The sequence below is a fragment of the Gavialis gangeticus genome, unplaced genomic scaffold (genome assembly GCF_001723915.1).
Source record: "Gavialis gangeticus isolate Ggan-Ray unplaced genomic scaffold, GavGan_comp1, whole genome shotgun sequence".
Taxonomy (NCBI): domain Eukaryota; kingdom Metazoa; phylum Chordata; order Crocodylia; family Gavialidae; genus Gavialis; species Gavialis gangeticus.
In genome coordinates this window covers 101,247,007-101,262,640 of record NW_017728992.1, presented here as the reverse complement: position 1 = coordinate 101,262,640, position 15,634 = coordinate 101,247,007, and the positions used below count along the sequence as shown (strand labels likewise).

Here is a 15,634-nt window from a genome sequence, read left to right as displayed (position 1 = left end):
GGGCAAATTCAAGAGGAGGTTGGATGATCACCTGTCTGGGGTCTTTTGAACCCAGCATTCATTTCTGCCTGTGGCAGGGGTCAGGCTAGATGATCTGTTCAGGTCCCTCCTGACCCTAGCTACTATGAATCTATGACTTGCAATTCCTCCTACTTGTTTCCCAGGCTTCATGTATTCATGTACAAGCACCTGAGGTAACTACTCTACTTTCCCAGGAAGAATCACAAGGCCTCCCCTGTCGCCCCATTCTGCTTCTGCTTCCTCCAAGTCACCCACTTCCCCACTTGCCTCAAGGTTTTGGTCTCCATACCCTGGACAACTTGTTCAAAGCCCTCCTCACCAAATTAACAAGCCTGTCTATGAACATGCTCTTCCCTCTCTTTGTCAGGTGGATCCCATCTCTTCCTAGCAATCTTTCTTGGACCATCGTCCCATGGTAAAAGCCCTGCTGGCAACATCATCTGTGCAGCTATGCACCGATCTGCAGGGTGAGTGCACTCCTGCCCAGCCCCTTGACTGGAAGGATTGAGAACACCACCTGAGGCACCATCTCCTTCACGCTTCCACCCAGAGACCTGTAGTCACTTTTGATCTGCTCAGTGTCTCCCCTGGCAGTATCACTGGTGCCCACATGAGCAGCATGGGGTAGTAGTCAAAGGGCTGGATAAGTCTCAGTAATCTTTCCATAATATCTTGGATCTGGGCTATGGGAAAACCACAGACCTCCCGAGACAACAGGTCAGGCTGGCAGATGAATGCCTCAGTCCCCTGCAAAAGGGAGTCTTTAACCACCACCACCTGTTGCTTCTTCTTAGGGGCAGTGGCCTTGGTCCTTCCAACCTTGGGAAGGCCTGTCCTGTCCTCCTGCACCAAGGAATGTTTTCCTCCTCTGTTGCTAGGGCTCCATGTCTGTTCTTCAGGAAAACTTCTGCACGCGGTGATGAAGATTTTTGCTTGCTGTCAGAGGTCACAAGCTTCCAATTTCCACCCTTCTGAGAGTCCATGTACTCCCCTTCTCTACCGCTGCCTTTGACAGTCCTTCCTCCACTGTCCTAGAGGTCTCCTTCAGCATCATATCAATGAAGTCCTCATGGCGGAGGATGCTTTGGAGCTTTGCCACCTCCTCCTGTAGCTCCTTTGCCTGCTCCCTGAGGGACACCATGAGGAGGCACCACTCACACCACATGCACTCCCCACCTGGATATCACTGGAAGGAAACTTCAAGCTGCAGTTTCCACAGTGCCAAACCAGGACCTCAGTGGAAGCCCTGACAATGTATGGTCCTGCCTGGACAGACCTCACAGATGCAAGCAGAGGCAATGGCTTTCTTCTTCAAAAGTTTGTCTGACTTCATCCTGACTATACAGTTGGCCCAATAAAAGATATCACCCCCCAAAATCCTTGCCTCTTGCATCTTGTTTTAAAGACATTCCCATTTACAATAGCATCTAGTGTATGTTTAGGAAAAACTAGTGAGGGAATGACACTGATCTCTTCAATTAAAATTCTTATACGCAAAATAAGATTCCACTTTACAGCTGAAGTTGCTTAAAGTCACTATCTAGCAGCCTTAAAAATCCAGAAGATGACCAACAACACTAATATCTGCATGCACAGCAGGCTCTATTCTTGTACCCAACCAGTGAAATATCATAAATCTTAACACCCATGCATACTTGTCATTACCACAAGCACTTCCAATGCAGTTACAAAGTACAATCTACCACCCATCCAGTTCCTCACAGTGATAGTCAATTGCATACCCTGCTCACTGACAGATAAAGATAAATTACCCCAAGCAGAGACATAGCAGCAAAATCTGCAATTTGTGACCCATTCATTAAATAGCATAGGGTTATTGGTAACACTGGACTTAACTTGAATAAGAGGAACAAATTAGAGGGCTGTTAGAGAGCAATACAGGAGGACAAGGGCTCTGGGCAGGTGTATGAGACATGGCCTTCAGTAGCAGGACTTTTGAAGAAGTACTGGCAGGAAAACAGATGGATGGAGGAAAAACGCATTTGGCTAGTGCAGTGATTCTCAAACGGGGCCCCGTGGCACCCTGGGGTTCTTTAAGACCTTTTTAGAGGTCTGCTGCCACGTGGAGCTGTCCCAGTGCTTGTTTTCTGAAGATGCTATTTGGGGAAGCAGTTCCTGTAGAAGGGGTTGCTCTGCTGTATCCCAGCCTGAAGGGAGGTCCATTGGCATAATTAGAGGGAGCAGGGTGGGGGCACAAGCCCCGGGTGGCAACTTAGAGGGGCATCCCCAAGTCCCCTCCACTTACTTGTGCCCTGGTTCAGTACTTCCCAAACCCAGTGGGAAGTCTTGTACTCTCCTAGAGGTCCCCTCTGCCTATTCCATGCAACTTGCCAGGATAAGCAATGACTGCAGTAGGGGTGTAAGAGCAGCCATTGGTATAAGTGAGGGAGCGCTGGGGAGGAAATGGGCATCTGAGTGTTGCAACTTGAGGGACCCAGGGCAGATGTAAGAATGCCCACCACATTTGAGAAACACTGGCCTAGGATACAAACCTTATTCATTACATGCATGTATTGTAGTAGTTGCCACCCCTGCCCCTGCTGTACTCAGCTGAGGTAAAGCAGCACTGCTATAGACTCCTGTGCCAATTCTCCCAGTTAGGTATTGGGCTCCTAAACCTTCTCTCAGCAAGCTGGGTGAGATGTGCCCTGAGGTGCCAGCTGGACACATGTTCCTGCAGTTCAGAGCTGAACAAAATGTAGCAGAGAGATTCTCCTTTATGCAAAGGACAACAGGCTCAGCTGCCTTTTCCACCTCTTCTTCCAGTCATCCACATCTCCACTGGTTCTGTCTGACCCCCTTCAGCTATGCAGTTAGTGGCTGTAAGGTCAATGGAGCACTAGGTAATACTGTTCTATTGCACAGATGTTGAGATGTCTGTGCTACTGGAGATTTTGTCTCCTGCTGCTTCTCCCAATGGGGTCAACAAGTTGGAACCTTTGGGCCCTTGTCTAAAGACCAAATTCAGGTTCTGGATCATGCCCCCTGCAAGTTTCATTGTCACTGAGTTTTCCTGCATCGTGTTGCTTATCCAACAACCTGTCTTGTCTCTGTGGACGTGGGGAGAGCAGTGGATGTGATATACCTTGACTTTAGCAAGGCTTTTGATGCAGTCTCTCACAGCCTTCTCGTCAGCAAGCTAAAAGACTAAGTTGGATGAATGGACGATCAGGTGGATAAAAAACTGGCTGGATCATCAGGCTCAAAGGCTAGTAACTCAGTGGCTCAATGTCTAGTTGGCTACTGGTAGCAAATGGAGTGCCCCAGGGGTCAGTCCTGGGGCTGGTTTTTGTTGAATATCTTCAACGATCTGAAAGATGGGATGGATTGCACCCTCAGCAAGTTTGCGGATGACACCAAGCTTGGGGGAGTAGTTGATATGCTGGAGGGTAGGGCTAGGATTCAGAGAGACCTAAACAAATTGGAGGGTTGGACCAAACCATGAAGTTCAATAAGGACAAGTGCAAAGTCCTGCACTTAGGATGGAACACTCCCATGCACTGGTACAGGCTGGGGACTGACTGGGCAAGCAGCAGCTCTGCAGAAAAGGATATGGGGGTTACAATGGGCAATAAGCTGAATAAGAGCCAAGAGTGTGCCCTTGTTGCAAGGTGGCTAATGGCATACTGGGCTGCATTAGCAGCAGCACTGGCCACAGACTCTTCCCCTCTGTTCAGCACAGATGTGGCCACATCTGAAGTCCTGTGTCCAGTTCTGGGCGCCAACTACAGAAAGGATATGAACAAATCAGACAGAGCCCAGTGGAGGGCAACAAACATGGTGAGGGGGCTGAGGCACATGACTTCTGAGGAGAGGTTGAGGGAACTGGGAGTATTTAGTTTGGAGAAGAGAAGACAGAGGGTGGATTTAATAACAGGCTTCAACTACCTGAAGGGTGGTTCCAAAGAGGGTGGAGCTGGACTGTTCTCAGTGGCGGATGACACAACAAGGAGCAACAGGCTCAAGTTGTAGCAAGGGAAGCTTAGGTTAGATATTAGAAGGAACTTTCTTACTAGGAGGGTGGTAAAGCTCTGGAACAGACTACCCAGAGAGGTTGTAGAGTCTTCATTCTTAGAGGTTTTTAAGACCTGGGTTAACAAAGCCTTGGCTGGGATGAGATAGCTGGGGATGGTTCTGATTTGATCAGTGGGTTGAACCACATGACCTCCTGAGGTCCCTTCCAAACCTAATTTTCTGTGATTCAGGACAGTATATTCTATCCTGTGCAAGCTAATCCTGCTTTGCACAGCTACTGTCACTCTGAGGAAGGAACACAAATTATATATTTTTGCTTGAAAAAGTGAAGTGTGCATATTTTAGCTTTATAATCTTGACACAATATAAACATCCTTATCTCAGTATCTCAGCAGCAGCTCTTTCCTGTTATGACCTGTCCTGTCTCACCAATGAAGCATACTGTGAATCATTCCCTGGAACATGCTGAACTAGCTTAAACTTCCACTTAACCAAAATGATTTGTTGAGACAAAGTCAAGGGGAATTTCATAATGCAAAGGAATGCACTGCAGGCAATATTAATTCATTGCAAACAAAAAGAAACATCAAGGAAAAGAAACTCTGGAAAAGAATTTGGGAAGGTGCTTGTTTAAGTAACAAAGATACAGTTGGAAGTAATTAATTAATTACTGGGGATTTTTCAGAATAAACCATTTGATAGATATCATAGATGTTAGGGCTGGAAGGGACCTCATGAGATCATCAGGTTAAAGGAAAGTATCAGAAAAATATCAAGAGTTATAAGCTAAAGAATTGCTTCAGGCCAAATGTAACACTTCATCTCTGGGGCTACTCCCGTTTTAAAATAGGGAATCTGCAAGAAGAATGTGCCCCAGCTTATCTTCTATACAATTAAAAATTTCTAATTTAACTAAATTCCCTTTTTTCCTGGCCCTGTTTACTATTGATTATCCATATAACTGTAATTTAAGATTAGTTGAGATTTACTGGTGTAAATAATAGCTAGGCACTACTACTATTTTGTTTGCAAAGCAAGCAAAAAGAAACATACAAGAATATTTTCTCTCTCTTGATTGTGGGCCAGCTTCTATGACTGGTAAGTCATGAATAATGTCAAGACTACTCAAGAGAGGATTATACTCTATGGGTGCCTACACACAAGCAGGGAGGCTGCTTCACCGCACTATAATTCCAGCGCGTTAGAGCAGACTTGATTAATCGAGCTTGCTAGAGTGTGGCAATTACCTTGCTCCAACGGCCTCCCATGTTTTGTGTATCAGCATCCCCACGCTTCAAAATGGCAGTGGGGGTGCTTTATCTAAAGCTTGCTTGACAAGCTTCAGATAAAGTGCCCCTGCCACCATTTTGAAGCTCGGGATGCTGATACATGAAACACTCCGGGCACTTCATTTAGAGGAGCTCTTGGAGCCACTCTTGTTAAAGCACCCACCTCCCCTACTCCTGGAGCACGTGTATAAATGCCCTATGTTATAAGGCAAAGGTTTCAAGCCAGCAAACATTTACATGTGTTTAATATAGGGGACCTGGGGGGCATGGGCAACCAATGTCATGAGGGACAGGAGATATGGAATGAGAGCTTAATCTTATGGATCTACTCACCTATGCGTGTAAGTGTCTGGTTTGGGGACTAAATGTATATACAGTGCAAAATTAGGTAATATAATTTAATAAAAGAATTAAACTACCTATAGAAAGATAATTATATAGCTAATTAGGAAAACAACTATACTATGTATTACGCAGTTTGGAGATTATTCCTTTTCCACATTAATTTCAACAGCATTAATGCTTTACTTACAATACATATTCCAGAACCATCCTGGCATCTATTGGAATTTCCATTGCAATTGCAGGGAACACAGCGTCCGGTAAATAATCCTTTATTCTCACGATAAAATCCAGAACTACATTCCTAATAAGTATATGCAGAGAAAAAACAAACAAGCAAAAAAAGCATATCTGTAAGTAAAAGCGAGGGGAAGAAGGATTCTACATGTTCTAGGGATCTGTATTTTTCTGTTTGCCTCACTCAAGAAAAATCTAGTGACAAATGTTTTCAGAGAAACTTTTAAAGCTAACTGTTAGTTTCTTATTAATGAATGCTTTATCTTATACAATGGCAATTTTAAAAGGAGACTTAATTGGCTGAAAGAGGTTCCAGGTGTGCATTAGCTCATGGTCAAACATTTCCATTCATTTTATAAAAATAATACAGTTTAAAGATGTAATTGCATCTCTCAGATTCTGGGAACTCGGTGTAGCAAGATCCAGTTTATGTTTGTAGGAAGATCTGTTGACCAAACCATAAAATCATGCACTGGGGAGAGGGAAATGGCCATTACCAGAGCCTATGCTTGGCTCTGACCCTGCACAACCCTGTGCATGTGCTTGACATGAATGATGGGAACACTCCAGTTAATCTCAATAGAATTGCTCACTACTTTTCTCACAAGCCAAATTAAGCCTTATGAAAGTTTTAATGTAGAATTACACTAGAGCATTCTTAAAGAGCTACATACAAAAGCCTCATAACATTACTTAATGGTTATATAAAACAATTATGAAATTAACTACAGTATGTTCTTTAGAAACACTTTAGAGGATGTACCTTCTGTGTTAAGTTATGATGATTTCAGAATTGCTGCATCTGAAGCTATATGAAACCATGTGTAGACAGAGACAACCTTATAAAATATATAGCAGTCTGATTTTAAGTACAGGCTTGTCCTAGAGACCTATAAAGCATGCAAAGTATGTTCAACAATTGAAAGGATATGAACAAATACTGTGCATCAGCTCAAAGTCAAGTTGAAATAAGAAAAAAGACTAGGGAGCTGAAGTAAGGTAACTTGATGAAATGGAAATAATAGATACAATTGTCAATAACATTAGCTTATATCAATTAGGGGCTAACGAATATGCCAAGACCAGATTCAGAAATAGGGAAGGCACGGAGAACTTTCCTCAACTTTGCTTTCCTTAAGTAAAATAACTCCTAAAGTTGCCCCATATGTTCCACACTTCCCTCCATACACCTTTGCCTAACAGGCAGAACCTGGCCCCAAACACCTTTAATAAATAAGCAACATATGAACTACAAATCATGTACGTAATTGCTCACGTCAGGAGTGCCACTGAGATCAACAGAACCAAATCACAGGAGTGAGGTTTATAGAACAGGGCTGTCAACTGTGCTTAGTTTAGTTTAGCCATGAGTATTTAGTGCAAGTTTCTTCATGTGGATTAGGAAAACTAACTGGCGTATTTATTACACAATTATTTGGCAGAGGTAAACCACAACCCTACAATATTAGCAGTTGCAATAGGATTCTAAAGGGATACCTGACAAAAAAACCTGATGATACTTAAACAATGACTTCTGCAAAAATAAACCTTGTTTTTTGCAATATATGGGATTAATGAAACAAATGTACACAGGGGCCAATCTTGCACCAGTGATGCCAAAAAAGAGTTCTAATACTGACTTCAGTGGGAGCATGGATTGCATTTATAATTTGTATCAGTGCTTGACATTTTTCAGATACATTTTAATAAGCATTAGGAGCTTTTCCTCCTGGACACACAATCTCCATTACAGTTCAACAGGCAATCACTCCACAAACCTTCTGAAAGACTAGTCCCATTAATATTTTAAATAGCTCAGCTAAGGATTATTTATCACAAATATTTTCACAGGCAAAGCAAAAAATGAATAAACTTATTTTGCTGTGTATTCACACACATTTGAATAAATCTATGCAGATCTTTTTTTTTTTTTTTACCAGTGTTAACTCTTTAAATTTAAAATTTGAAGCAATATCAACATACATACTGGACCACTCAAGCACTTAAGGATAATAATCTTCATTTTGCACTATTTACCCTATATGAACATAAAGCTTTTAAGCACTCAAAAGTGCACATAATCTCTAGCTGTTCATGTTTAGTGACAAGTAACATTTTGGAAGAAAGTTCTTCCAAATAACTATTAGCAGCAATGCAATTCAACAGATAAAGAGATTAGCATTCCTATTGCTTTACTTTAAAGTACTGCACAACATGGTATAAAATAAATTCATTTAAAAATAAAAGCAAAACAAACAAACAAACAAATGAACAAAGAAAGAAAGAGGCCCTGAAATCAACAGGACAAATCACAAGAGTAAGAAAATATTACCTGTCTTGGTTTAAAATTCCAATTAATTTGTTGCTGTTGACCTCTCTCCTGAGGATTAGGAAATGATAGCCTCTGTTGCGTACCTTGTCCCAAACAATGCCCCATGGCTACAAATGACAAAATTAACCATGCTACTTTCTTCGGCCTCTGTGTTCTGGCCATCATTTTGCTTGGTTCCCAATTTGACTGTTAATGTACAATTTTCTTTCACTGTTCAATCCTCTCTCTTATACTCCTCTTTATTGTTCAGCTTCTGACTCAGAGTAAGTGAGGCTGTGTGCTGTGAAGGGCCCCACCTCTAAACTTTATATGTGAGTCAGGTTGTACAACACACATAACAGTTCCTGAGGTTAACAAACAGCTCTGTAATTCCTGTACATGAGTGAATATCTAACTTTAGGCGTGGCAGGAATCACCTTCTCCACACCTAACAAAGCCAGACAGAGCTAGACAATTACAGCAGCATATCACAGACTGAGTAATGCTACAAAAACATGCAGGGTTTATGAGCTATGCAAGTCAGTGGTATGACTGATTCCTCTGGGCTATATTTTTTCATCAGTGCAGGAAAAACAGACAGCACATAAAGGCACCATATTGCAGGTGCTATTGCAGGAGTGGGAGAATTCAAGTCTAAATTAATCAGTTTAATGTGTGCCACAGAACACCAAATGTATGAAAAATACATTTCTGAAAATATTTAAAAAATGATATTCATACATAAAATGTCATGACAGGAGGCCAGGGGACAAAAAGAAGCACCTAGACCAAATCAGAAATGCAGTTGCTCTGGCTTATTTGCTATTCCACCATTTACCTTTTAAGATGTATTTGATATGGCTAATACAGGAATTGTTTCCTTACAGTAACTCTAAAGCCTGTTCTTAAAGTAACAAATTCCGCAGATTCTGTGGAATCTGTTCTTTGTTTCTCTCTCCCATATTTCCCTTTGCTGTTTCAAATGATTGTGTGTGCAGAATGCTTGTTGCTACAAGCTAAGCAAAATGACACCCAAAACAAAGGCACAAGAAAGTAGGATAGTTCACTGTCATGCTAATGGCTCTACCCCCAGCCTGCAGACCAGATGCAACCCCTGTTGCCATGTCACCCAGACCACCTGGATTCCCATGGGTTGAAAAATTTGGCGGTGGCGAAGCAGTGGCAGCATTAATTGCCACTTCCCACAGAGCAGGAAATTTTGCAGCATGGAAGGACTGTGGGCTGGGTAGCATAGCCCTATGCACTAGATCAGGTGCACAGGGCAGCATGGGGCCAACCTGGATGTGCAGAACTGATCCAAATGCACAGGGTGGAATGAGGCCCAATTCCAATTCACTAGGCTGGGCTGAGTCAGCATGGGGCTTGATTTGGGTGTACAGGGCTAGGTGGAGGCAGTACAGGGCCCAAGCTAAATATGCAGGGCTGGTGAGGATGGTGCAGGGCCGGTGAGGATGGTGCAGGGCCTGATCGGGGCATGCAGAGCCAGGCAGGGGCACTGGAGAGCCCAGTCTGGCCCATGGACTGGCTCCATGCCACTCCTCCTGCCTGTGGGACCAAAAAGTTGAGCCCCACTGCTGTAGGGCATTTTTTGGGATACAAAATGCAATCAGAAAGTAGCATTTTCTCATTATCCAAGCAACAGTAATGCTTTGCCTAGCCTTGTTCCTTAGCATTTGCACAGAAAGATCTCAAAGCAATTTGAAAATATTCACAAGAAAATGTCAATATCCCCATTAGAAGGGAGCCACCTAACAAGCTTCAGCCTGGAATGGCAAAATGTTGCCAACCCCTGATTCGCTATGATCAGTTAACACATACTATGTAATTTCACCCAGTAATTCTTGCATGGAGCCCAGAACTACTTCTATGACATAATTTAGAAAGGCACCAGTTTTTAATTCAGAGATTTCACCTGAGGGAGAACACTAACACATCCTTAACTGAAATGTTCCAAAGGTTAATTTACTTGACTGTTAAAACATACAAATTATTTCTAGCCTGAATGTTTAGCTCTCTTTACAATGTTCAGCTCATGTATTTACTACATTAAAACTACGTTCTGTTATCAGAAATATTCTGCACATGTAGATGCCTACCAACTTGGGTAAAGGCAACTCAACTGCTCAGATAAACTACGCAGACTGACTGGCTATAGCCTCTCACTATATATCACAGAGGGCAGGACTGTTCATATAGTACATGCACCATGCAGAGCAGCAATTAGGAGCACAAATTCCACAAAAAGGAATTAAAATGGACATCTCCCTAGCTCAGAGTACAGAAAAAGATTTTACTTTTCATTACTATACATATACTTATCAGTAAAGTGTACTGCTAACAATTAGGCTTGTTCCTATAATTACATCAATGCAGCTCTGAGTAACATGCCAAGTATGATATAATGAAGAGGCAAAGAAAAATTTCCTACCTGACATGAGTCACCTACATACTCAGGGGGGCAGGAGCATGTCTCTACATTATATGCAATGCTTCCACTTCCTGTGCTGATGGCTTCTTCCAGCCCAACCTCACCCAGGGTTAACCGCTGAGTCTCTGTGAAGTAAAGGCCTCTGATGTGTAAGCCGTCTAGTCTAGACAGGACCATCATCAGTTCTTCTCTAGATACATGGTTATTGCTGCTTGCATGTCTGAAGTTTCCCTGTACATTAAAAGATATAAAGTAAATATGGCCCTGGAAGGAGTTCATTTCCAGTCCGCTTGCTGGAAATGGACACTTTGCAACAAAAAGATACAGTAAAAGGAAAAAAAAAAATTAGAGGGCAATTTTTTCTGCAAACCTGGGTGACTGGGCAGAGGAAAATATATAGAAAGGAAGGGTGGGGAAAGGCAAGAGGGAACCCAGACAAGGGAGGTGAGAAATACTCGATGCATCTTTTGTATATTTTATAGCAATTGAGATCATGTGTCAATTCCTCACCTGAATATAAGAAACCTAGGAGGGAAGCACACGATCAGCAAGAACATGCCTCCCCCATGCATGATGGAATGGTCAAGCACCAGTTCAAGGGGCAGAAATAGTTCTGGGGCATGAAGAATGGACATGGAAAAATACTGCACAGCACAGAGCTGTTGATGTTGGCTGAGGCCTAGAAGGAAGTTGACCTGAGGAAGCTAGGGATCAGTCTCAAGTGGAAAGAGCTGAAGAGCCAAACTCATCCAAATTCACTGAGAGGGTCACCAACCAGACCAAATAGGAATCCAAGGGGAGTTTTCCTCTAAAAGGAAAGTATCCATGAAAGTTTCTGTTTCACAGATGCAGGCTTTCCTTAATGTTGAATCATGTGCAAGAGGAGCCTTTAATGGTCCCATACCATCACTAGTCAATGATGCAATTTGGCCTGAAGACTCTTTGGTGAGACTAGGATCCCTGGCTAAATCTGCAGAGCTGGTGGTTAGAAAAAAAGGAATATTTTTATTTGTAAATGGAATATATTCAACCTGGAAACTGCTGAGAGACAATATGGTATCCTTTTACCCCATAAGTTTTCACAGGTTGCTTTTCAGAATCAAGCCATACAAATAGAACCACAGTTTTTCATAATAGTAATAATTCCTCATGCTTTCAAAACACTTGTCTTTCCATTCAGTAACTTGCTCAAAAATCACACCAGAAGTCTGTACCAGAACCCAGATCTTCACAATCATACCTGCAACCTTTAAATTTGTGTTCATTAAACATATCAACTATTTTGTCAGTTCAACTATTTTGTAAACTCAGCTTCATTTGTATAATTTCGTTATATATCATGTCCCTATTTTTGCATTACACAAAAAAGTAAACAACACATGAAACAGAAAACAGATTATTAATGACAAATATGAAAGCAAAGCATTTCTTTCATATGTCTTACTTCGAGTAGCTGAACACGGCCATAATACTGTCGGTCAGGCAAAGGGTTGTTGGGATCCACATAAACTATTTTCATTTGCAGACCCTGTATAAGAGAAATGTTTTAACACTATTATTTGAATACTTTTAAGGTCACAGTGTTTAAATGCAGTGTCATCTGAGAAAGCAAATTTCTGGAATTTTGTCAAAGAAATCGGGTAGTTTGGGGTCTTGATAAGTAGGGAAGTAAAACCAAAATATATCACAGAAGCAAGCATTATTAGCATTAAATTCTGATGCACAGATGGTGCATCTAAACAAGATATGTTACTGAGCAAGATTAATCTAATGCACAGTAAAGTGTCACCGTCTACATGTGTGCAGCAATTACTGAGTATTAGATTAGTCTAATGTGCCATTTACTTGTTCTGATATAGGTACTAGAAAACGGTGTAGTAAACTAATGTACCACACTGCATGCGTACACACTGACCTGGAGCAAACTGCTATGTAGTAAATTCAGGCTCATCAACTGCATGTGTAGACATGCCCAGAAATATTGGTTATTATTAGATTTCTTCATGCAGTATATTTCTCAGCTAGAACACTAGAAGGTTGAATGCAAATTACTGAACGGCTGACAAGGCTGTCATCAGATATCTATCACATTTAAGACAGCACCTTGATTTTGACTTGGACTTGATAGAATGGGAATTTCAAGAGAAAAAAAAAGGATTCTTCTGCAAAATTTCAGCTGCATTTGAACCTGAAAAGAAGCTCCCTTCCAAGTTTTTGATTCAGGAAATAAAACCAAGGGCCACATCCAGACAAGTGGGAACATGCGTTTCCCCAGGGACAAGTAGCAGAAGCATACCTTGTGCCACTGCTTCTTGTCCCTGTGGAACACCCATGCCACATACACTCTGGTTCATGGCAGGTTACCCTGGGTGGGGCAGGGAAGGCTGAGGCCAGCACAGTTGCTGGCCCCAGCAACCTTATCTGGGATCCTGGGGCCTCAGGGAGATGCAGCTGTGGTGCTCCTGCAGCAAGAAGCCTGGCTGACAGCCAGAGTATGGCTCCAGCTGCCCAGGCTCTGGTTCTGGGTGGTACATGCTGGCACCATGTGTGCTGCCCCACTTTTTTTGGTGTGGGCTTTTTTGACCCCAGCATCAACCAGAGTCAAACTCCCCTCCTTCCCAGTACTGCAACGTAGTAGCGCAGGGAACACCTGCATATGTGGTGTGTGGTGCAGCAGATGCGTCTGTAGCACCATGTACTGCACATCTGCACTTGTCTGGATGCGGCCAAGAAGTTCAGATACAGGGCTTAAGTTGAAAACTTCAGCTTCCAATTTTGGCACATATGTAGTTAAATTCAAATCTGGTTAACTCTGACCCAAAGCCAGTAAAGTCTTATCAATGCATTTAACTTTACATAAATGAAAAATCCCACTGGAATCAATGAGATTGATCCCATGTGTAAAATTAATCACACAAATAAATCTTTCCAGAACCAAACCTGTGCAGCAAAAGCGCAAGGCTGTAATTTATCTTTTTAATGGGTATAATTTTCTGGGGAAATTCTGTTTTTATCTTGTTCTCAAGTCAGATATGTGTAATAAGTTGCTTTGGCAACAGAAATAGGTTGAGCAAAATGTAATGAAATAACTTTTGTAGAAGTGCAGAACTAGGATGCTATAACTTTTAGCAAACTATTTTAAGGAACAATCTATTCTAAGAGTGTATTTTAGAGCATTAGGGAGTAAAGAAAGAATGAATATGATAATTACTGTTAGCTGTACATCAGGCCTTTTATCTAGAAGAACCATCCCTTCACTAGGCAAGCCAAAAGATTTCACTTGATAACTCAGGTAGCCACCATATGAGGAAAGCTGTAACAACAAGTTCAAGGTGATTAAGAGTTTATCTAAGCATTACTAAATACAGTGTATCCCCCTCCCTCTTTGCTGTAAATAATATTCTCTCTTTGTTCATTTCCCTTTAATGTGTGAACAGGTATTGCTTGGAAACAAAAACTGGAAAGAATAAAAAAAAGATGGTCACTTTCAAGCTTACTGTGATAGTTGGTTTATATAACACTTGTTCAAATGGCCTCCATCAAGTTGAAAATTGTGTCTTTATCTAAGGATTTTGTCCTCAAATTATTGGAGGTTTTCCTTGAAATATGCCCCCCTCCCACTGGTGCAGCAGGGGAAATAAACGTACGGGAAGAGGAGTAGGTGGCCCCCTTGTCCTCTGTCCCCCCCTGCAGCCCGTTCCCTGCACCTTACTATCAGACCTCGCTCTCCCTGAGCATATGGAAATGGGAAGTAAATTTGAAAACACCACCAGATAAATTGATGCATACTCCACAAACATACTTTTAAGCATTACTTTTGTGCCTTCTTATAGTGTGTACAATCTATGCATGATATTAGTACAACACCAAAAGACTCATGACTTACCCTACAGTTAATTGGGCTGGGCCCCAGCAGTCAGAGTTTCAAGCCATGGTGACCCCATAGCTCAGCACTGTTCAGTATGTGCATGTACTCTGGATACACCTCCCCCAACCCACAAAGGATTTATGTGCTAATTAGCTCCCCACTCATGACAGAAACTGGGTGTTCTGGTCATGAGTCCTGGGATCTTCCAAAAATGTATATGCAGATGGGGTGCAGGGCAACCTGGTCTAACTTCACTTTACAGAAGGCAAACCTTCACTAATCATATGCAACAGACTGAGAGGAGGCAACACAGGGATTCTGGGTGAACTGTTTAGGGCCCTGCCTGGTATCATTTGGCAGGCATTTAAGGCTGGTAAAGAAATTGGAATCACTGGAAAAGGGAAAGAAAAACGCAGCTCAGCTGTGGGAATAAAAGGAAGTTGAAATGTAGTCAATATAGTGGCTCACAATTACTTTAAAAAGAGCTGGCACTGAGGGGGACTGCACTCAATGGGCACTACTATGTATCTTATTCATATGAGCTGCACTAATTTATCCATGTGGTAGTGTTACATAAGTAACACTACCATACACTACCACTCCATGCATTGACCTGGTATTGCAGTGCTTCCAGGACTGGTGCAAAAAAACAGACAAAAAAAAGTGTTATATAAGTATGTTTGCCAGATCTGGATGTTGTGTTTTATACCCACAGTTAGTGTTGGCTATATTTTAATCAATTTCATAGCTGGTTTCCATTACTGAGTATATGCTGCTTTTAGCAGCAGCTTAAAAAATGACAGTATATTTAATAAGGCTTCCTTGTATGTGATTGTAAGATAAGGAGCCTTTTCCCCCATGCTGATAGGGAAAGAAAATCTCATCTTATATTCAAGTAAATATGACAAAATATGTGCTTATGGCACTGCTCAAAACAAAGGCACTGGCAAGTTGACTCAGGACTTTGAATGATCTAAGCCAGGGGTTGTCAACTGGGGTACATGTAACCCTGGGGGTATGTGGAAGGGGGCTAGGGAGTACACATGGGCAGGCATGGACGGAGCACCACCACCCACCATGCTGTGCCACTGCATCCCAGGAACAGAGCCGGGGGGGGGGGG

General features: G+C 42.2%; 1 protein-coding gene across 1 annotated transcript in view; it reads right to left on the bottom strand.

Annotated features, from left to right (window-relative positions):
- The window catches only part of LAMA3 (laminin subunit alpha 3), a gene marked incomplete at its 5' end in the record, with an annotated part of 261,166 nt that overhangs the window by 75,720 nt on the left and 169,812 nt on the right, over positions 1-15,634 (bottom strand). Inside the window, 4 exons of the mRNA XM_019526339.1 lie at positions 5,839-5,952; positions 10,646-10,876; positions 12,090-12,173; positions 13,857-13,958. Of these exons, the coding sequence (XP_019381884.1) occupies positions 5,839-5,952; positions 10,646-10,876; positions 12,090-12,173; positions 13,857-13,958 (531 nt within the window). The remainder of the gene's footprint in view (positions 1-5,838; positions 5,953-10,645; positions 10,877-12,089; positions 12,174-13,856; positions 13,959-15,634) is intronic.